Below are 24,116 nucleotides of genomic sequence, written 5' to 3' on the forward strand. Positions count from 1 at the left end.
TCTTGAAGCATGCAGAGCTTTTTGAAGGAGATAAAAACTGAAAAATTAAAAGGGTACTCCAGAACCCCAGATACAAGACAATCCTGGGCTTGCAGCAGAAACTTTTATGCAAATTGTAGTCCTGACATAAAAAAGAGCCTTCAGACATTTTTTTACAAAGGACCCCAAAGAAAGGTCGCGTAGAATGAAGACAAAGATGGAAATTGAAGAGTATAAGCAAAAGCATTCATCACAGAGGACAATTACATATAAAAGATTGCATGTATCAAAACATTGCAACCAATTGCACCAGATTGCTTGCAGACCAGTAGAAGAGAAGCTCACCGACGGAAATTGCAAAGTAGAAGCAAAAAGCATTAGTCACAGAGAATTATAAGCGTACTATATAATATGTATCAAAACATTGCAACCGACTGCACCAAGATTCCTTGCAGACCAGTAGAAGAGAAGCCCCACAGTCAATGGTGTCTTTGTATCAAAACATTGCAACCGACTGCACCAAGATTCCTTGCAGACCAGTAGAAGAGAAGCTCACCGATGGAAATTGCAAAGTAGAAGCAAAAAGCATTAGTCACAGAGAATTATAAGCGTACTATATAATATGTATCAAAACATTGCAACCGACTGCACCAAGATAGCTTGCAGACCAGTAGAAGAGAAGCTCACCGATGGAAATTGCAAAGTAGAAGCAAAAAGCATTAGTCACAGAGAATTATAAGCGTACTATATAATATGTATCAAAACATTGCAACCGACTGCACCAAGATTCCTTGCAGACCAGTAGAAGAGAAGCCCCACAGTCAATGGTGTCTTTGTAGAATCATATCCCAGCAAGGCTACATCCAGTATGTCAAAGATATCAAATACTCTTCAGCGGCCCTTACTTGACTGTAAATACATGTGTTCATATAATAAAAAGAGATACACTAAGTTGACATTCAAAGATCACACAGTCGTAGGCATTCAAACAAGGAAACTACATAGCGTTGAAAAAATTGCATGTCAACAGCTGGTGCATTAAAAAACATAAGTTGAGGAAAGTCAGCATACAGCATTATCTTTAAGCAAAATGCCACATTCCAGATAATAATTTCAACTACAACTCTACTTAACACTCGTTTTGTAACTCCATTGCTTGTTGCACTTTAAACAACAGCTTTATTACAGTTATAAGCAATTCTTAAAACTAACATTTCAAGAATATATTTGTGCGTGAATCAAACCTTTGCCATCCACGATGAAGACAGTTCTTAACATCATTAATATTCCATCTAACACTTACAGTGAAGCTATACATATGAGTACCCGTTGAAAAAATTGCATGTCAACAGCTAGTGCATTCAAACATAAGTTCAGGAGGAAAGTCAGCATACAACATTATCTTTAAGCAAAATGACACATTCAAGATCATAATTTCAACTTTAACTCTACTTCACACTCATTTTGTAACTCCATTGCTTGTTGCACTTTAAACAACAGCTTTATTACAGCTACAAGCAATTCTTAAAACTAACATTTCAAGAATATATTTGTGCGTTAATCAAACCTTTGCCATCCACAATGAAGACGGTTCTTAACATCATTAATATTCCATTTAACACTTACAGTGAAGTTATACATATGAGTACCTTCATCATCCACACTGCAGAATCACAGAGAGCACCAAAATTTGTAAGCCATATCAAACATTATTTTGTTTAGTCAAATAGTCTGCATTTAGAGGCACCAAATGAATTGATAACACGGATTCTCAAATGACATGCAAAACTATGTCTGAATGCCCCGACCCCAAATATGCATTAAATTAATAATTAAGCAATGCTGTGATTCTGTTCACTAAGACAATCAATCATTATAGGCACTGACACAGAATAAAGGGAAATAAAGATGAACAATATGATTGGCCATTTTCATCCTCAATTACACTTCAAGGCTAAGGCAAAATGGATATGATTTTAAAATGTTCCGACATTGATCATCCATAAACATTGCAATTCAAAAGTTCACCATTTGCAAATACATCCACATCCTAACGGAAAATGAGAGTGGATATAAGGTTCAAATATTATAAAACCATTGAGATTGATGCATAATCCCATTATGCACATCTATAAAAAGTTACTGGCTCTTGTGCACATACTACTTAATCAAATGTCAAGAAGCCTATCAAGAACAACATAAGATTTCCAACCTAGTATCGCTCATTTTATGCTCATTTTACCTGATTATTTTTTCTTTTCCTAGTGGTTTTACTGACACATACATATTTTTTATCAAATGACAAGAAGCCTGTCAAGTACCTCGTAACATTTCCAATCTTATATTACAAATGAACATTGGAAGGCATTAAAAAGGGCATAAGTGATACATAATCCCATTATGCACATGTATAAAAAGTTACTGGCTCTTGGGAATACTTTTTATAAAATGACAAGAAGCCTGTCAAGAACCTCATAACATTTCCAAAGCTTCTATTTGCTCATTTTACCTGTTTTACAGTCCAATTATTTTTACTTTTCAGTGGTTTTACTGGCACTAGTGCATTATTTTTTTTCACTTCTACAAGAAGCCTGTCAAGAACCTCAAAACATTTCCAACCTTCTATTGCTCATTTCAACTGCTTTGCAATCAACTTACTTTTTCCTTTTTGGATCCCATTTAAATAGAAGCAGTTCATAAAAGTTACATTAGTCTGCTGGACATCATCGCCAAAGAAAAAAGTTACAATTTACTCTCGAGTCCTATATATCATCAACATTGGTTTGAAAATATTACCCTTTAATAATTTGAGCTACATCATCAAGATTTTAATTCACCCTGGAAAAATCCAGTAATATCAACAATGGCTGAGATTGATATCTTGTATACCAAGTACAAAGAAAGATACCCGTACATTTTAATTTTTTGCATATCTTCTGAAATTTAAGTTAAAAAAATCTCAGTTGAAACATAAGGCCATACAACAGTTGCTCAAACTGATGTGGTTGAAAAATTGGCATTCATAACAAGTGTGATACAATATTTTTCATTCATTTCACTGGTTGATCTAACCAAAACTGGGATACTATCAGAGCGATTGTGGTGAAATGGACTTCATCCGAAGGCCCAAACAATATGGCCAAGTGTGGAATGTCTCTCTATTTTACCATCCCTCATTTTAACATTAAGAGTAACAGAATTAACTCCTGCTGCATTACCCAATCGATATTACATAACACACTTTCCATATCAACTGTCAGGTCCCCACACTCAAAATTTCGACATCAACTGCTTCAGGGCCTTAGAAGGGGGCTTGAAGGGGCTTATGAAATCCAAATCCCATTACCTCTCACAAAAGAATAAAGCAATAAAATAATATACAGCTCATTGCAGTATTGTCTAATCTATCTCTCCTTCCTCCACATCACCATTTGCAGGTGCAGAATGAGCCGCCTCTTCCTCTTCTTCATCGTCCATTTTCATAAACAAACCCAATTTCTCCAAGGGATTCCCTCCATGCATCGGAAAGGATGGCAAACCATCTTGAGAGTGGCCAGGGCTCGTCTCATCCCCAGAACTGGCAACATGATCAAGCTGTTGTGAACCTCTGAGCATCTCCAGGTCCTTAAGAATTTGGGAGTTCTCATCAATTTCTACAGTTCTCTCCATCTGTCATTGGTTAAGAAAGCAATGAAAATTTATTACAAATTCGTCTATATCCATTCATATTGTTTTCCCACTAAAATTTGGAATATTTTAGGAAACATGTGACAACTAGCAGGAAATGCCAAGATCTCAATTCCTCTACCTGTTGCAAAGCCAAACGTGCAGCCTCACGTTCAATTTCCAGCTTCCGTTTTGCTTCAGCTGCAGCCTCTGCTTCAGCTTGCATTCTAGCCACTTCGGCAGCTTTTGCTTCTGCCTGAAGCCTTGCTTTCTCTAGAAAGTGTAAAACAACAAAGCAATAAACATAATACCTACCAAAAAACAGCACCCAAAACAATAACCAGACTGCACAGTCACTATGGTGACAAACCAAATTGTTTACCTTCCCGTTGTCTTCTTTCTAGTTCCTCCCTCTCACGTCTCACTTTCTCTGGATCTCCCCTGTCACCCTGATGGATAGGACATTCATAAACAATCATTCCGATTCTTCAGAAGCAACCTACTCTCAAAAAGAACATTCAACCCTCTGTATGGACACAGATATCCAACACACTAATGGAACAATAGTTTTCCCAAACAGTGGCAATGCAACCACTCACCCACCCAGTTCTCAGTCCTGTCAACCAACCTGGTTAAGGGTTTTCTCATGTGCTTTTAAGATTGTGTCAGCGAAACGACTCCTTAACAAGGCAGCACGGTATAGCTTGTCTGGGGAGACCTGTCTCTCAGATGGAGCACTCTCCCCTATCAAATGACGATATTGCAAGCATAAGGCTCCAGAGTGACAATAAATTTCAAAACTTGCCACCATTTTACTTGACACGTGCTAAACCATACCTTCTTGATGACATTCTGCTTCAATGGCAGAAGTTGGCTTTGAATTAACATTCTCCTCATCCAACTCACTCACAGCTCCTGCACAGACATGTCTTAATTCAATAAAATCAATTGAATGCATGATAAGCAACACAACTTGCATGGAAACTTTACAACTAGAAAATCATCATCAAATCTGAGTATAATAAGAACCTAAAGAGAGAACGCACTTTTCGCACCATGGGTTTCCACGCTAGGACTGGTTCTTTGATTGCATTCAGCACCTTTTCCCATTGGCTCCTGCCATAAGAATTGAAGCGAACACAAAGAGAACTTTAACATGTTACATGATATTATTACACCTGCAAATTACTAAAAATCTGTAGAACCCCTTTAAAGTGTCATCCAAAATAGCATATTACATAGGATACTCTTACAGGGCTCAAAAGCTGTACAGCCTTGTATCTTCCTACCTTAGGAACTGCATTTGGGGATGGTGCTTTTGGTAGATCAGAGTCACTGCCTGAAGAACTTGCAGAGTCCGAATCTGCAAATAAGAATTTTAAAAAAATTATCATTCCATACAATATCCGGAACTTAACGCAAAAACAAACCAAAAAATGAAACCTCAGAATCAAATAAATAAAAAAGCGGAGAAATTCAAAAACCAACCACTAGAAGAAGACCCTGAATCACTACTAGAGCTCGAAGAGCTACTACATTTACTATTCCGGCCTCCTGTATCCTTTTCAATCACCACGGGGGGATAATGTGAAGCAGGGAGATCATTGTCCCCAATGTCAACATCTTCCTCTCCCGGATCACCACCTGTTCAATAATCACCATTTTACAAGTTCAGTTGAGAAATTATTTTAAAATGTCAACAAGGAAGAAAAATTTTAGTTGAAAAGTGAATACAACACCTTTTCGGTTGTGCACTGGAGATCTACTGCGCTGCCTTAATCCACTGGGAGGCTGCACAGGGTGCCATAGGTCGGTCAGACTCGGACAAAACAGAGAAGAGTTTTAATGAAATAGTATAGAAACAGAACCCACCTCAGATTCACTAGGCTCTGCTTTTGGTAGGTTCTTCGAAGCAAAACATTGATTTCTACTATTGAGACAATTGGTTACAATCTTTCGTAATTCCAATAATGTGTCACTATCAAACGTCTCGATATCAATCTCAATTTCATCCTCACTCTGACTCAGATCAGAGTGCTTCCTCAAGAAATCAACTATAAGATCAGGCATATCAGTGAATGATTCAAGATCTCTGCTGAGTTTCTGTTTTTCCTCCATTGATATTGGACGTTTGTTTGATTCCAATTTCTGTTTATGCTCTAAGGGTGCAGGGAGAGCCTTAGGCTTGTTGCTTTGTTTAGGTTTGTCTGTAATTTTATCATAAATCGGCTGATGTTGCTGCTGCTGCAACTGTTGATGAGGTTGTCTTGGTACCAAATTTGACTGGGCAACCTTATTATTCGTATAAGAGGCCGGGGGCGCTGCATCAGGAAGCTTCTTTTCAAGGAATTTCCATTTGCTTTCAAATAAATCGCTCAGCTGAACAGCCATAATATGGACATCATTAGCAGGTGGATTATACTTCCTTGCATTTGCAAATGTCAGCCTTACATCAGCAGCAAATTCCCGCGGGCCTGAATACTCATTTTTCTCTATCTTGCTCTTAATAGTTCCCAAATCCATCGGGTACTTTATCACCTTAGGATAGTCGGGAATTTCAAGTTTAACATAATCGACGGGTGTGTTGAAAACCCAGCCATGCTTATGAACCATGAGCTTCCTCAGTAATGTACTGCACTGTTTCATTGTGTTGGGATCTGCTTTTGGCAGTTGAAGAGGATGATTTTCTTTGAGTCTTTTCTCATCTCTACCGTCAAGTTTACCTGAATGGCTGCGTTTGACCCCGCTGGTGCCCAAAGCTTTACTTTTCTGTCTATCCAATTGACTTGCTACTGTCTTGTCCTTTGGAGACACAAATCCTGAACTACTATAAGGCTGAACGGCCTTGGGAGTTTTTTTCTTATCTTTGCCACTGAGATTTCCTGGAGGAGGTATCTGAATAGTAGGCGCAGTCAAGTTACCGCCATTAACTCGTCCATTTTCAAGCCTGGAATTCTCGTGCCCAGATCCGAAACTAGGCAGATCGCTGGAAGAAGACACGGCTACAGCATTTAGCACCTTGTTTTCAATTTGTCTACGCATAGATCGCAACTGCTCCAACTCAACTTTAAGTCTCTTTCCCAACTCCCTCCGCTCAGTTCCGGACATTGCAGAAATGGTATAAACTTGCACGGGCACATTGAAAGCCTCATTTCTATCAGCATTCAAGCTAATGGACTTCCTCTTGGGAGTACAGGAATCTTCCGAGGGAGTTGGTTCTGGATCAACCCTGCTAGATGCCCCATATCCGCCATAGCTACCAGACTTGTCAACTTCAGCCCTTGTAGCGAAACTACCAGACCTCCCAAACGGACGGTGACCCCTGAAACCCTCTGAATCCCCGGTCGTCTCTATTGGGTAGTCACCTGGAGCAGCATAATCAGTAGGATATACACCCTTCGTTGTTTTCCTCATATCGAAACTATATTTCCGTGAGATAAAATTCTGATCCTGGTGTTGTTCATACGTTGCATAGAGAGCGGATGCCATACGGTCGATGTTAAACAAATGATATCAATAGCCTCCAAGGCATACTTTACATGTCTGATTTCTACGCCTATCCTTCAATATTTACATAAGAAACAAGCTCAACAAAAAGAGTAATCTAAGAATCAGATTTTCGCCCTTTCTCGCCCTCTATGTTCCAGTAATGACGAACACCAGACACATCAGTATGCATCTACCACCAAGTGTGATTGGCAGCAGCAGTAAGAACAAGTCAAGGCGCCAACAGAGAGGAGAACAATTAATCACAATGGCAAGAGACCTGACCTTGAGCAAAAACCCAACGGAGCTTTAATAGCACAATTAATAGATCAAACATGCAATATAGCTGCCACACTTAGCGACGCCACCAAACAACTGCCAGAAATCCGCAACTTAAAATACAAATTCCAAAGAATTCAAATAACGGCCTTGAAACCCTAGTGTCTTGAACAGCGTCCACACGGAAGTCTAATCAACAAAATCTTGCTCGTCCTGAAAATCAAAAAAAACCCTACTTATCTAGGGTTCCGACAGAATCCCCACTTAGCTAGGGCTCCAGCAACAAAATCTTCTCGAAGGAAAAGAAAAGGCTTGGACTACTTATCTACAATCTAACAAAACAAGGGACCTTCTTCACGATCTTTCAGCCTTGGCAAGCAATGAACTTCGACCTCCCCGGACCGGCAAACCCTAATCTCCGGTTGCCGATAAACCACGGACTTGGAAACCCTAATCTTCGTTGGCCGATTAAAACAGCCGGCCTTATGGACTCAGAGAAGCATACCGCCCACGCGATCGCCTTTCGAATGGAGAAAAATGAAAATGGAAGCCTGGCCAGATGCTGGAACAATGATCGCCTTCCTAATCCTCGGGAGCCACTTGACCAATCGATTCTGCATCCTCCGCTATCATCTCATCCCAAAAAAAATGATGATTTGAAGCACAAAACTCCTCCGAATGAACAAATTCCTCCTCCTGGAAGCGGCCAGCAACGAATCGCACTATGAAAAAATGGGTGCCCTTCGCAGGCAATGATCAAAAAAGAAGAGGCAAACCTCCTCTTCTTAAAGGCGGCAAACCCCAGCTCCGCCCCTACTCCCCACGATCGGGACCGTCCATTTCCTGAATCGTACGGCCCTCCCTCGTTTGCAAATAGGAGAGAAGCTTCCTTGACTACTGCCATCTCTATTCCCTCATCCGACGGTGGCGATTCGATCGTTCACGCCCACGTGCCACGTGGCGCATATGTCGGATCTCGGTTAGGGCTTTCCCGCCTGTTCCGGTAAACCATGTTAAACAGTGGGCGCTTTGCAACGAATGAACGGTTGCGATGGTCTAGAGTTGCGCGGTGTTTAGGAAACGAACATTTGAACTTGAAGTTGGACTGTCACGGCTCTCCACCGACGACGCACGTGTCCATTAACTGCCCTAGCGTAGATGTGTCCCATCTAACGGGCAGGATTCTTTCCAACGTATTTGGAGCACAATTCTAACCAGACGTGGGCGGCACATACAACCGTGTTAAAAGAGAATCTCCATAGGTAAAGTTAAATAATTTATATTACAGAAAAAAATCATAATTAATAAATCAAATTAAATTAATAATATTACGAAAATATGAATAATTAATAAATTAAATAGTACAATAAAAATATATTAATAATTAATATTATAGAAAACCTAATAATTGATAATAAGATTAAATAATTAGTATTATGAGAAAAATGAATAGTTAATTTAATAAAATATTATTAATTCAAACTATGGAAAAGGTAATCCGAGAGGAGGAATAAAGAAATCGAGTGAGATTTAATCTTTTAGATATCTTAGATGTTATAACGTGGTGATGGTGAGATTAGTTGCTTTTACATTTTTCTTTCTTCTTAGAAGTGTCATTATGTTATAATAGTAAAGATAAAAATTTAATAATTACTAGCATTTGTATCTAAAGGTGCAATGTGTATGTCAAGAAGGGATATCTTTAAGAAGTTTTTATATTTATGTGTATGTTAAGAAGGGAAATATTTATTTATATTTATTTAGTTTTTTTATTTTAAAAAGTGTCATTCTGTTATAATAGTAAAGATAAAAATTTAATAATTACTAGTATTTGTATCTAAAGGTGCAATGTGTATGTCAAGAAGGGAAATATTTTTATTTTTTTTGGTTGTAAGTGAATGTTGTGTTATTATTTGGAAATCTATCAAGAATCCATTCTAAATATGAGGCATAATTTTCTCAAAAACTATATTATTTTAAACATTTAAAATTGTCCTAAATGCTATAATAACTCATTTAATATTTTCTTTGACATTATAATTATTTATTTATTAATTAATTATATTTGTCATATTCTTCTACTTATTTAATTGAATTTATTTAATCAAATAGGTTTATTTTTCTTATGTATTTTTATTTTATTTGAATACTTCTCTTCTAATGTATTAAATTCATTTAATGCATAGTGCTCCATAAATCCTCTTTTAAATAAATTCTAATTTATTTAATTTCCTCCACTTTATTATATTCTTCAATCCTGTGATTAAGTTAAATCTTATTTAATTTAATCATAATCTCATCCTAAAACCTAGTCTACACCCATCATTCTCATCTTTCTAGGCCTACCCACTACTTAAACCCACTTAACTTATCTTAAGCCTCTTTTAATCACCTCTTTATCAACTAAGTGGTTGCTCACATGTGTGAGCAACACAAGGCTCAAGGAGCCTCCTTTCATTAAACTCTCCAAAAAAGTACTTTTACACTTTGTCCCTCACACCTTGGGTCTCTCAACCATAAAGGCTTTTTTTGACTTTTGCATGGCTTTTCCTTTAGCCCATGTATCTCTTTTGTGGCACCTATGTGGATGCCACATAGATGCAACCTCCTCAAGGCCCCCATCAAGCCTATAAATAGAGCCTTTGTCTCAAGTATTTTACATCTCCCTTGTTTGCATTGTTATCATGGTATTTTGTGTTTAAAGTTTTCTAGTTATTTTAGAAATTTGCATATTACTAACCCTTTTGGTAGATGTTAGATTATTGCACTTATGCTTTCATCTCGTGATAGATTATTATTGTTAGTTTGCTTCATTGCTTTTCCATTTCATACTCATATCTCTACAATCCTTTGAGATTGCCTTGTTCATAGTCATTTCTTGAAGGTATTCTACACTCATTTTAGTATGAGATTCACATACTTCATTCTCATATTGCATTTTCATATCATTTGGGATTCATAGTTGTGTTTGAGAGCACACTCACATCCCACAATCTAAAGCACACCAACAAGGCCTCTTATGGGCACCCTTGTTGAGCTGCTTTGAGGTTGTGTGGGAACTCTTTCTTTTCGGTTGTATTAAGTTATAAAACTCAACTCTAACATTAGTTGTTTTCAAATTGTTTAAAATCTTTGATATGCATATGAACAACTAACATTTGCATGTTTACGCATGCTCCCAACAGGCTAGCTTTTCACGCATACAATAATATAGTGTATTGAATAAGCATGCTTAATAAAATATATTAATAAAAAAATCAAACTAGGTTTAAAGTGTCAAGACAACTTACATTTGAAAACAATATGCCAAAGTGATCAATTTGACCACATGTCAAAACAATATATGCCAAAGGTATGTTGACCAATGTCAAAACATGAATGTTTGCATCATAAATAACATATGATCAAAATACAACAAGTAACTGACCAATCTATTATTTTTGTTTACAACCATTCATCATGATACATATATAGTTAGAGTTTACATCATGAATATAATTATAAATGTCTTCTAGAAGTTCATTGATTGCTTAAAATTCTTGTTTTATCATTTGTGGGTTTAAAATGTTATTTCATCTAACTTCTCCAAATCTGTTACAAAAGGATTTCATGAACATAGAGAAATTAAATCAACAAGTAGTAGACATGGAAGTGGCAGGAAACCAGGACTACTCAATCTCCTGCAAGATGCTTCAAGCTTCATTTTTTTCTTATAGACCATCCAATCTAGATAATTCTCATAAAAGTAAGGTTTCAAATTGAAATTTACAAATTGGCTCACACTCGAACCTGTGCATATTGCTAAAAAGTGTTATCTTCCTCACAACCACTTATAAACAAAATGTTAAGTAGAATAACTCTTGCTCGTTTGGTTGTGGAATAGGAATAGAAAATTTGGAATACATTTTCTATTTTCTATTTGGTTTATCAGTTAGAATGGGAAATAGGAATACATATTTCTATTTTACCTCTAAAATGAGCTTATGCCCACTCTAAAAAATGGTTGTTATTGTTGGAATAAATCAACAAAGAGAGAGTCATAGTTTGAGATCTAATAAGAGTATGTAAAGAACTGGTGATATGTTCATAGTTCTAGTTTGTTGTCGACAATTCTAGTTTGTTGTCAACCAGGCTTAGTTTTTTTGTCAATTAGTCATAACCAATTGTAGAGTTTGTTTTCAATTTTATAGAAGAGTAATTGGTTGTAGTTTGTGTATAAATATGTATTGCTTATGTTGTTTTCAATAGTCAAAATCAGTGAGCTCTTCATTTGCTCTGTTTTATGCTTAGTATTCTTGCAGTTCTATTTTTTAATTTGGTATCATAGCTGAGGAATGTTGTAATGCCCTATTCTATTGTCTCCTGCTTAGTACAACCTTTGTTGATAGTGTTGTAAAAGTAGTTGATAAATAAAGAGGAATAATCTAACCTTCTAGAAGTGGAGAAGCTATGAAGATGCCATGTTTGAGTTGATTTACTCAAATTTGCAACTAGCATATGTTCAACAATTTGATTTGAGTTCAAGAATTGGTAAATTTCCATTATTTTTTGTTCTTTGGTTACTTAAAAAATGACAAGTCTATCTGATTCTTATCTAACTGAGTCAAATAAGTTAGATGGCTCCAATTATGTTAATTGGAAGTTTAAGATGCATACTCTAATAGAGGGATATAATGTGTCGAGCATTGTAAATTGTTCTGAGGCTAAGCCTACTACACCTCCAAATGATGTTCAAGATTGGGAGAAAATAGAAACCAAAGCCAAGATTCTTTTACAAATGTCTATAAAAGACTCTATCATCCCTCATATAAGAGATATCACTACTTCTACTGGTACTTGGAATGCCTTAAAAGGTTTGTATGAGATTACAAATTCAAACAAAATTTTGTTTTTTAAGAGCAAGTTACTTTCAATTAACATGGAAACAAATGAAAATATTATTAGTTATTTATCTAAAATCAAGGATTTAAGGGATAAATTAGTTGACATTGGTGAGTTAGTTTCAAGTAGTGATTTAGTTACTGTTACTTTGAATGGAATAGTGCATGATTATCAAGTATTTATTACTGGTTTGGTTGCAGGAGAAAATGCTCCTTCTTTTGAGAATTTCGCAAGTATCCTTCTAGAAGAAGAAGAAAGGAAGAAGCATGTGGACAACAAATTTCAAAGTATAGATTCAACTTTGATGGAAAAAGACAAGAATCCATTCAAAGGAAAACAATGGCCAAAGAATAATGAAGGTAACAAATTTCACAATCAAGGGTATAGCAATGAAAAGAGGTATCGTGAAGGGGTATTATCTAATACAAATATGAAGAAAAATGGTAATTGTAATTACTATGGAAAGTTTGGACATTATGCTTATGAATGTAGAAAAAAGAAGTATAATGAGTCCAAAAATAGCAAATATGAAGATAATTTTGTGAATGGTGATCCAGATACAATAAGTGACAACCTTCATGATTTAAAATTGTTTCTTTTTTATTTTGCTCTTCCAGTTGAATCAAGTGATCTTATAATGATTGGTTTATATATTCAAGAGCATCAATTCACATGTCATGCAATAAAAATTGGTTTTAAAATCTCCGCGAGAAGGATGATGGTAGAAAGATCTATTTAGGAGATAATAGGTCACATGATGTAAAAGGATGTGTTGATATAAGTGTGCAATTACCTAATGACCATGTGAAGCAACTTTCTAATGTTATGTATGTCCCAAGAATTAAAATTAATTTGATTTTAGTTTCAACTATTACTGACCAAGGTCTAAAAGTTGAGTTCTCGAAGGGAGGTTGCCAAGTCAAAGATATTAAAAATCAAAATACTGTGACTGCTGAAGGAATCAGGATAGGAGGTTTGTATAAACTTAATATCAATATGGAAAATCATCATGCAACGACTTCTACAAGTGTGTCTATTGAAGAGCTATGGCATAAGAGGTATGGTCATCTAAGTTTAAAAGATTTGATTTCTCTACAAAGAAAAGAGATGGTGCAAGGTCTTCCAACATTTAAAGATGAAAAAATCAGTTGTGATGGATGTGCATTAGGCAAATGACATATAAATGAATTTTCAATAAGAACCAATACAAAGGAAAGAACTATTCTTGAACTAGTGCATTCATATGTGTGTGGTCCTATGCAAACTCAATCACTGGGGGGAGCATCTTACTTTCTTATATTTGTTGATGATTGCACTGGATACACTTGGGTGTATTTCTTAAGGAATAAGAGTGTAGTTTTTGAATATTTCAAAGAATTCAAAACTATGGTAGAAAAGAAAACAACTCACAGTGTTGAGATTCTTAGATCAGATCAAGGGGGGAATATACGTTAGAAAATTTTGTGAAATTTTGTAAAGATAACGACATTCTTAAGCAATATGCAGTGGCTCATAGTCTTGAACAAAATGGTGTAGCTGAAAGGAAAAATAGAACAATTGTTGAATGTGTTAGGAGTATGCTAAAAGAAAAGAATATCCCTAATAATGTGTGGGTTGAAGCAGTTAATACAGCTATGTATTTGCTAAATAGATGACCTACCAAGTATCTTGCAAACAAAACTCTTATGAAGCTTTTCTTGGAATTAAGGCAATTGTTAGTTATTTGATAATCTTTGGAAGTAAGGCATATTGTCATATTCCAAAAGAGAATAGAAGGAAACTTGATGCAAAGTCATTCAAAAGTATATTTGTTGGTTATTGTATTGATCTCAAGGCCTACAGGATGTATAATCCTACTACTCATAGGGTATTTGCTAGTAGAGATGTTATATTTAATGAATTTGTAGATAATGTTCAAGATGAAGAAAAGGTGGACAAAACCATTTCATTAAAGCTACTTGAAGTAGACAATAAAAGTTCAGATATTGTAGACCAGTAGACCCATGATCAAAGTGGGCACGAGACAAGTCAAGTTAAGGCCACTCCATCCAATAATGAAGCACTGAGAATATCTATAAGGCAAATCAAGGCACCAATCAGGTATAATGATTATGGCTCGATGACTCAAATAATGAGTGTAGATGAACCTCAAAATTTTGAAGAAGCTAAGAATCACAAAGAATGGATGAATGCAATGCATAAAGAATATGTTTCAATTTTGAATAATGAAACTTGGGAACTAACTAAACTACGGGCAAATAAAATTCCTATTGGTTGTAAATGGTTGTTCAAAACAGAGTTTAATGTTGATGGCATTGTTGATAAATTCAAAGCTAGATTAGTTGCAAAAGGGTACTCACAAAAGGAAGGAATTGATTATGAAGATACTTTTGCACCAGTAGCTAAAATGAATACTATTAGACTAATGATTTCACTTGCTACTAAATTTGATTTGGTTCTTCATCAAATGGATGTTAAATCAACATTTTAAAATGGTGATTTAAGAGAGCAAATTTATCTTGTTCAACTTGAAGGTTTTGTAAAACAGGGAAAAGAGCATTTGGTATGCAACTTTAAAAAGGTAGCATATGGTCTCAAACAAGCGCTAAGGTCATGGTAGGATAAAATTGATAAATTCTTCTTTCAACAAGGATATATCAAGAGTAAAAATTATCCAAATTTGTACATAAAGAATGATGAACATGCGAATGTTGTTTTGATTTCTTTGTATGTGGATGACTTAATCATAACAGGAACTTCTATAGAGTTGATTGATGCAATCAAGGCAGCTCTATCACAGACATTTGAAATGAAGGATCTTGGAGAATAAGACTTCGATTGCTCAAAGTAAGTATGCAAAGAAGTTAATCCAAAAGTTTAATATGCAAGATTGTAAAACAACATGTACTCCATTGGAACAAAATTTCATGTTCTCTTGTGGTAGTGACACTTCAAAAATCAATGGGACATTGTATAGGCAAATGGTGGGAAGTCTCAACTACTTGACCACTACAAGATCTGATATTTAATATTTTGTCAGCATACTTAGCCAATTCATGGCTAATCCTCTCAAGGTCTATTGGAATGTAGCAAAAATAGTTCTTCAATACCTACAAGGCACCATATCTTTTAGCATTGAATATACTAACCATTTGAATGTTGAGTTGATAGGTTACTCTGGTTTTGATTGGGCAGGATATCCAGATGATTGTAAATCAACAACTTGTTATGCATTCAACATAGGATCGGGTGTTGTTTCTTGGACCAACAAGAAGCAACCAACTATTTCTCTTTCATCTACTGAAGCTAAGTACAAAGCATTGTGCAGTGCTACTTGTAAAGCAGTTCAACTAAGGAGAATTCTTGAAGATATGGGACAAAAGCAAGATGGACCTACTCCAAAAATGTAACAATCAAAGTACAATCAAGTTGGCCAATAATCCAGTTTATCATGCAAGATCAAAGCACATTGAAACTCAACATCATTTTGTAAGAGAGAAAGTTCACTCTCAAGAAATAGAGCTGCAATACTGCAACACAAATGATAATATGGTTGATGTATTCACTGAGTTGCTGGGAAAAACAAAGTTTGTAAAATATAGAGATATGTTAGGAGTGCATCTTAATTCCCCTGTTGATTAAGGGGGAGTGTTGGAATAAATCAACAAAGAGAGAGTCATAATTTGAGTTCTAATAGGAGTCTGTAAAGAACTGGTGATCTATTCATAGTTGTAGTTTGCTATCAACAATTCTAGTTTGTTGTCAATAAGGCTTAGTTTGTTGTCAATTAGTCACAGCCAGATGTAGAGTTTGTTTTTGGTTTTATAGGAGAGTAGTTGGTTGTAGTTTGTGTATAAATATGTATTGCTTATGTTGTTTTCAATAGATAAAATCAGTGAGCTCTTCATTTGCTCTATTTTATTATTAGTATTCTTGATGTTCTATTTTTTAATTGTTATTGGAATAGTCATTCATATTCCCTATATTGCATTCCTATTCTCCATTCCTATGCCTCTAACCAAATGGGTCCTCGAAAACACATATCCCATCAAATTTCAACAGCGTCTATGTACTATCTTGGATATGAATGAATATATGTTGACTTTTGTTTCAATTTGTATATGCTTGAACCCTTTGGTTTCAATTAGTATGGAGTGAAAAATTAGTGTGTAATAAAGTTGCAGCTTCCAATTAAGCACAATGAAATTCTAATGAAATTTTAATAAACATATTTTTAAAAATATAGGAATTCACTCTCATTCATGTATTCAAATGAAATTAATTGCAAAAATGTCATTAAAACTACAACAAATTTTTGCAACAATAAACAAGAGTACTGCACATCAAATGTTATGCACTTCAACAACAACATTATTAAAACCATATCTTTTCCATACAAACTCAAAATACGATGTTAAAGTAAATAAAAGACATAGTTTAAATTGTTATTCTAATCAATAAGGTAAGAATGGACACAAATGAACATTTCATGTAACTTCAATGTCAACTTTTCTTGTTCTATTCCCATTATACAAAATTTTTGAGAATATTGCCTAAGAATTTAGTTATGAGAAAACTCATCAAAAAGTTGCAGCTTCCAACTAAGCACAATGAAATTCTAATGAAATTTTAATAAACATATTAAAAATATATAGGAATTCACTCTCATTCATGTATTCAAATGAAATTAATTGTAAAAATGTCATTAAAACTACAACAAATTTTTGCAACAATAAACAAGAGTACTGCAACATCAAATGTTATGCACTTCAACAGCAACATTATTGAAACCATATCTTTTCCATACAAACTCAAAATACGATGTTAAAGTAAATAAAAGACACAGTTTAAATGGTTATTCTAGTCAATCAGGTAAGAATGGACACAAATGAACATTTCATGTAACTTCAATGTCAACTTCTCTTGTTCAATTCCCATTATACAAAATTTTTGAGAATATTGCCTAAGAGTTTAATTATGAGAAAACTTGTCAGTCCCTCCTAAAAACTAGCTACATCCTGAATAACTGAATCATGACTTAAAGAATTGTAATAGTTGTAGCAGACATTCAAGTAAAGAAGTTGCTTGTGCTTTCAATTTCACAAATGACTCACATTAGTATTTTCAAAGAAGGTTTGACCTCTTCCTAATTTGATTTTTTTTTAAACTGAGAAACCTTCTACAGACAAATTTCTAAGCTTTCCCCAACTATGATACATTTTTTAAAACCCCAAAAAGAAAAGTTGGTCCAAATCTTCTTCCCGCAGAGGTTTATTAGTATCATCTATGAAAAAATCATATAAGAGATGGGAGCTACGCTTGTGCATTTTTTACCACATAATCGGTGACAAATCACTTTGTTCAACCACATTGAACAAGCGCCCAAAGTACAATACTTTCAACACTTCAACAATGGAATCCTCTTTTGCACCATCTCTTACATCCTAACAGCTTGATTCCTTTGCTTCCTCAGCTTCAACCTACTTGCTCTCCTGGCTATCTAAGGTTGAGGTTTGTTTCTCATCCGCGCCCTTATCTTTGTCTTCCTCTTCAACAGTTGTCTCGGAGCCACTCTCATTCTCATTTTCCTCTGCTGACTACAGCTCCTTCTCCCTCTCACCAAGCTCTTCCTTGACAACAACACAAAGAGGTTGCCCAAGTTTTTCATACTCCTTGATTAGTATAGCAACACTAACCTTAGACTTGAGCACATCCTCCTGCTCTTTGTTGATAGTTTTACCTTGATTTTAGCTATATTATTTTTTTTTCTTTTTTCTTTTTTTAATTATAAAAGAGGGGTAAACGCTTTGACTTGGAGCTATGAACTAGTGAGGTCACAAATGGGGGACCTCATCCCCATTAGATTTGAACCTTGATGGCAAGGATAACCACTCAACAACTTAACCATCACAACATGCCACTATTGGCAAAGATTTTAGCTATATTCAATCTGCAATATTCAATTATATTTCTTCTTCAGAGCCCTAAGTCACTTGTTCCACATGGACATAATTGGGTCGTCCTTAACAAGGCCTAACAAGGAAGAACTTACAAATCCATCAAGAGTTGTGGCCTATGCATCGACCATTCTACAAGCTAGTTAATCTGATGAAATGGCACAAAAATAGTCCAAATAACAACTCAAAAACAAAACCTTAACTCTTATATTTTCACATGTTCCTAATAAAACCTAGTTGCTTTCAAGGTTTTTAATCTCAATCTGTCTAGTACCAAACTCCTAGAAACTACTCCTCCTTATCAAAACATCCACCTAGATGCTCAAAGTAGATCAAAAGACTCTTCACTGTCATTAATGGGCTCCCATGGTGTTTGAATATTGATTGTTCCTCCTTTTTTCTATCTTTTGTTGTGGCTAAATTTTCTTTGGTGCGTTCAATGGAGCTAGAAACTCCTATTAAGCGACACCTCCACAACTTTACAACCATTTTTAGTTTCAAGTTCTTAATCAATTAATGCATCATGTGAAGTGGTTGATTTTAATTAGGACCCCACTATCCCTTATACTCTCTGCTATCAGATAACTTTAAAGTAACAACAAAAAGTGATGGAGAATCCTACAAATAATGAGTTATCTAATAATACAAATACATTCTTCCTTCACAAGCTATGAACTTTCCAGTATCTAACATCCAAAAAAAATTCAATGTTAGACAAATTTCTGACTATTGTGTGCCACAATAAATAAGCCTATCGACTTAACAAGAAAATAAATTGAATTAGTTGTTACAATAATATTTAATATAATTTAATTAATTTTATTTTATTTTTTTTAAATATTTTTATTATGTTATATTTTAGATGAACTTGTAATAAAACTATTCTAATTTTCAATTCAGAAATATTAAAAATATTATTTTATGCATACATATTTAAATATATATTTATATTAAAATATTTATGATTAATAATAATTTATAATTTATCATGTTTGTAATGACCCCATCTTTTAGCCTTCACGTTCTCCAAAGTCTAAGTGGAGCATAAGAGGTGTAAGAATTTGCCTAAAGGCAAAATTCACCCAGGAACTAAGAACTCAAACACAAGCACAACTGTAGACCAAAAATGGATATGATCAATTAATTAGAGTATGTCTGAATACATTGCTCTGTTCAGAATGTGATGTTCAACACACTAGGAGTGCCTATATATAAAGGCCTCTTAGGAAGCACCTAGAATGTCTCTAGAAACAACCAAGAGATAAGACAACTTAGCACCTTATCCAACATTCTAAATGAATGGATAAGAATGACAAAGTGGCATATGTGTGTAGAAGATTCTTGTGTTGTAGACAACATGTGCTTAAAAGAGGTGTAGACCCTTGTGATGTCATCAAGACAACTCACAAGAGTGCACAAACTCCTAAGTGTCTCACAAATAAAATAATGCAAAATAATTAAATAATGCATTAACCTAAGTAAACTTAAGTAAGTGTAATAAGTAAATACTTATTTACACCAACACCCCCCCTTAAGTGCAACTTAGGGGAATGCCCTTGAGCTTATGAACTAGGATGAAGATGCATAATGGGTCCTAGCTACTAGACCATTTTAGGTACCCATGTACATAATGAAGATGCAAATCTCTCATAAAGCGGGGAAAGAGGGAAAACCTTATGGGAAAAACCCTCCCCCAAAAAGAGAGATAAGTAAGGATGCATCGATGGATGGAGTAATCAAGACCCCCCATTACGACATACATCCATGTATATACAAAAAAGAATGGAGAAGGACAAAACCTCCTATGAGGAAAAAGTCCCCCCCCCCAAAAAAAAGAGAAGAAGGAGATGAGGTAGTCCCCCCCCCCCCCACCTTAAAAGTAGTATGTTGATCAGTGAGAAATGCTCTGATGTAGAAGCTGATCCATGACCTATGTATGATGTTCCTCCCCTTTGGAAGAAACAAAGGCAAGGAAACCTATGAGATGCGTCCCCTAGATGGAGAAGGAATCTCTATGATGATCGGTGTCTCTAAAACCTGTCCAAAAGTCCCTATGTCAATACTAATGATGGCTTCCTCCAAAATTGCTGAAGATAAGTGCAGATCGAACAAGGAGTGTGGTAGAACCTTCTTCAGGAAACCAACAGTCTTCTCAAATGTGAAAGAGATCTCTTGCAGATGTTGTACATAAGAATCCACAATCATGCCAACCTAGAAGGATTGATCATGTAGAGAATGTGCAATAACTGTAGAAGAATCTGCCTCAGCAAAGAGAAGATATCGCTGTTTGAAAATCGCTACTGCTGTTATTTTTTCTGAATCGTCGTCGCGCCCCAAAAAATAAATGGCTCTAGATTTTGCCTTAGATGTTCGATTTGGATGAAACAAAATATGATCTAGGGGTTTTTGTAGTCGATTTTCACTGAATCAGCGTTCCGGATGCAATGGTGATGTCAGATCTGATGCTGGACACTCCCAATTTCTGTGATACTCCAGAGTCGAGCTGCGGTGATGAAGCAAGATGATGGTTTTGAACGACTATGTGATGAGAAAATCTCCAAGAGCTTTGATACCATGTAAGAATTTGCTTAAGGGCAAAATTCACCCAGGAACTAAGAACTCAAACACAAGCACAATTGTAGACCAAAAACGGATATGATCAATTAATCACAGTATGTCCGAATACATTGCTTTGTTCAAAATGTGATGTTCAACACACTAAGAGTGTCTGTATATAAAGGCCTCTTAGGAAGCACCTAGAATGTCTCTAGAAACAACCAGGAGATAAGACAACTAAGCACCTTATCCAACATTCTAGATGAATGGATAAGAATGACAAAGTGTCATATGTGTGTAGAAGATTCCTGTGTTGTAGACAACATGTGCTTAAAAGAGGTGCGGACCCCTATGATGTCATCAAGACAACTCACAAGAGTGCACAAACTCCTAAGTGTCTCACAAATAAAATAATGCAAAATAATTAAATAATGCATTAACCTAAGTAAACTTAAGTAAGTGTAATAAGTAAATACTTATTTACACCAACAAGAGGAAATTACTTAATTTCTTATAAAGTCATTAAATAAATTAAAATTAAAAAGTAAAAGGTGACTTTATATTTAATTAATTAAATTAATTATTGTATTACAAGGGAGAAGCTTCTAGAGTGTGTATTAATTATTGGAAAGGTGAAAGCCTCTAGTAATTTAATTTTCTAGAAGCATAATTAATTATTGTATTGCAAGGGAGGAGTTTCTAGAGAGTGCATTAATTATTGGAAGGGGGAAGCTTCTAGCACTTGCAATTAATTAATGTTTTAGTTCCTTCTAGAAGGGTGAAGGAAAAGGATAAATAGGGGTGGAAGTCTTATTGTTGAGCATTGAATTTTCCTGAATGACATTTGATAAGAGCTTGGATGTGTGAATCACATATCTTTCTTAGCAATAGAGGATGTTCATCCTCTCTTGTAACATTCTAGACGTCATTCCCTTGGGGTTTGACCTTTGAAATTCATTGCTATGTATTTGAGAACTAATATTATTTCAGTAGTGGTTCTATCTTCATGTTAAATTCCTTCTCGTTCATGTTATATGGTTTCAAAATCCATGCAAAGACATTAAAATCTATTTCAGTTGTTGGTTCAATTTTTGGGCATTCCAGGGTGCCCATTAAGTGGTATAAGAGCTTATTCCATTATAGTGGTATCAGAGCCCATTACAGTGGTATCAGAGCCCATTCCATTATAGTGGTATCAGAGCCCATTATAGTGGTATCAGAGCCTATTCCATTACAAGAGATTTGTTAAAATATTTTCACAGATCGTTGCACCCTTGACAGAACTTACCAGGAAAGGGGCCTTCACATGGACAGAGGCAGCTCAGAGAAGCTTCGATCATTTCAAGAAGGTGATGTCATCATGTCTAGTACTAGCTCTACCAGATTTCACAAAGCCATTTGAGCTTCATTGCGATGCGTTAAGGGATGAGATTGGGGAGGTCTTGATGCAGGAGAAGCATCCGATTGTTTTTTAGAGCAGGAAGTTTCGTGGAGTGGAGAGGAGCTATTCCATCTATGATTGAGAGATGTTGGCTATAATGCATGCATTGGCTAAGTTTCGGTCCTACCTGGTTGGGGGAAAGTTTGTTATCAAAACCGATCACAACAACATCAGATACTTCATGAGCTAACATGATTTGAATGATAGACAACAAAAGTGGATTACGAAGTTACAGGCCTATGACTTTGACATTGAATTTGTCAAAGGTAAGAAGAATGTGGTGGTAGATGTTTTATCTAGGATACCTCATATTTGTTCTCTAGCTAAGATTACAGGAGATTGGAGAAATAAGATCACAGAAGAGTATACAAGGGACACTTGGGCTTCTGGAGTAATTGCAGGCACCATACATGATGATCATTACGTGGTGATGGACAGATTGATAAAGTTTTAGGGTAGGATATATTTGATTCCTTCATCACAGTTTAGGGAGGTAATACTAAAGGCATTTCATGATGCACCTACAGCTGGACATCTAGGGGTCTTTAAGACCTATAGGCAGATCCGTGAGTGGTTCACATGGAAAGGGCTCAAGGATGATGTTCAGAAGCATGTCATGGAGTGTGTAATTTGCTAGTAGAATAAGGGAGAGCACACATATCCTGCAAGGTTGTTACAGCCTTTGCCCATTCCAGATAGGAAATGGAAAAGTATTTCTGTGGACTTCATCACCGGGTTACCACAAGTACAAGGGAAAGATTGCATTTATGTGATAGTTGACCGACTGACGAAGTTTGCTCACTTCTTTATTATTCCATCCACTTATACAGGTGGTTGATCTCTTCTTCAGAGAGATATTCAGGTTACATGGGCTACCTAGTTTCATTGTCAGTGATCGAGACAGTAAGTTCATGAGTACTTTTTGGTAGAAACTGTTTATTGTTGTGTGGTACGAATCTTACACCTAGCACTAGTTATCATCCACAGACAGATGGGCAGACAGAGATTGTGAATAAATGGGTGGAATGATATATGAGGAACTATGTGACTGCACAACAGAGGTCTTGGGTCAAATGGCTACATATGGGAGAGTACTGTTATAACACCACTTATCATATGTCATCAAGATGACTCCATTCATGGCACTGTACGATTATGAAGCACCTAGTTTCATGGATTTGGTTTTGGGAGATAGTAGAGTGCCCAAAGAAAAACACTTCTTGTAGGATAGTCAGGATATTTTGAGGGTGCTCAAGGAGAATATACAACAAGCCCAAAATTAGCAGAAATTGTATGCTGACCAACACTGGATAGAGTGCAATTTTGAGGTTGGGGATATGGTTTACCCAAGGCTACAACCATACAGACAGTCATCACTCAAGAAAAGAAAAGCAGAGAAGTTGAAGCCTAGGTTTTATGGCCCCTACAGAGTGATTCGCAAGGTGGGTGAGGTTGCTTATGAGATTGAGATTCCAGAGGGTAGTCAGGTGCATAATGTGTTTCATGTGTCAAGGCTTAAGAAATCCATCAGACAGAGAGTTGTGCCTTTAGCATAATTACCACCATTAGATGAGGAGGGAAAGCTCATATTAATTCTTGAGGCTATTCTAGATACTAGGGAAAGGACTTTGCAAAGTAGGTTGATTAAAGAATATTAAGTCAAATGGAGATATCTGTCAAAGGAAGATGTTACTTGGGAGGGTGAGTAAATGCTACATCAAATAGGATTGAGATTGCTTAAGGACAAGCAATTTCAAGGAAGGTGGACCGTAATGTCCCCATCTTTTAGCCTTCATGTTCTCCAAAGTCTAAGTGGAGCATAAGAGGAAATTAAATTAATTTCTTATAAAGTCATTAAATAAATTAAAATA

General features: G+C 35.8%; 1 protein-coding gene across 2 annotated transcripts; it reads right to left on the bottom strand.

The window, feature by feature from the left end:
• Positions 1-2,966: 2,966 nt before the first annotated feature.
• Positions 2,967-8,168, bottom strand: LOC149567306 (transcription factor GTE9-like). Of its 2 annotated transcripts, none has more exons than XM_089820488.1 (10): positions 5,518-8,168; positions 5,385-5,436; positions 5,134-5,289; positions 4,935-5,008; positions 4,701-4,761; positions 4,483-4,560; positions 4,274-4,389; positions 4,028-4,094; positions 3,788-3,918; positions 2,967-3,648 (listed from the first exon to the last, which is right to left on the bottom strand). In XM_089820488.1, the coding sequence occupies exons 1-10, from the start codon at positions 7,132-7,134 to the stop codon at positions 3,379-3,381; spliced, it is 2,622 nt and encodes an 873-aa protein (XP_089676614.1). In that variant the 5' UTR covers positions 7,135-8,168; the 3' UTR covers positions 2,967-3,378. The 2 variants fall into 2 exon arrangements, with proteins under 2 accessions (XP_089676614.1, XP_089676613.1); XM_089820487.1 differs by having other exon boundaries at positions 4,692-4,761.
• Between the last annotated feature and the right edge of the window lie 15,948 nt (positions 8,169-24,116).

The sequence above is a fragment of the Cupressus sempervirens genome, chromosome 3 (genome assembly GCF_028749045.1).
Source record: "Cupressus sempervirens isolate cs-2001-9-10 chromosome 3, ASM2874904v1, whole genome shotgun sequence".
NCBI classification, from domain to species: Eukaryota; Viridiplantae; Streptophyta; class Pinopsida; order Cupressales; family Cupressaceae; genus Cupressus; species Cupressus sempervirens.

Excerpts from the sequence above, each read along its gene's own strand:
- LOC149567306 (XM_089820487.1), bottom strand. The coding sequence starts at position 7,134 with ATGGCATCCGCTCTCTATGCAACGTATGAACAACACCAGGATCAGAAT. Across the intron at positions 5,290-5,384 it reads TCCAGTGCACAACCGAAAAG|GTGGTGATCCGGGAGAGGAA; the intron begins GTGTTGTATTCA and ends ATTATTGAACAG. Across the intron at positions 3,919-4,027 it reads AGAAAGAAGACAACGGGAAG|AGAAAGCAAGGCTTCAGGCA; the intron begins GTAAACAATTTG and ends TACACTTTCTAG.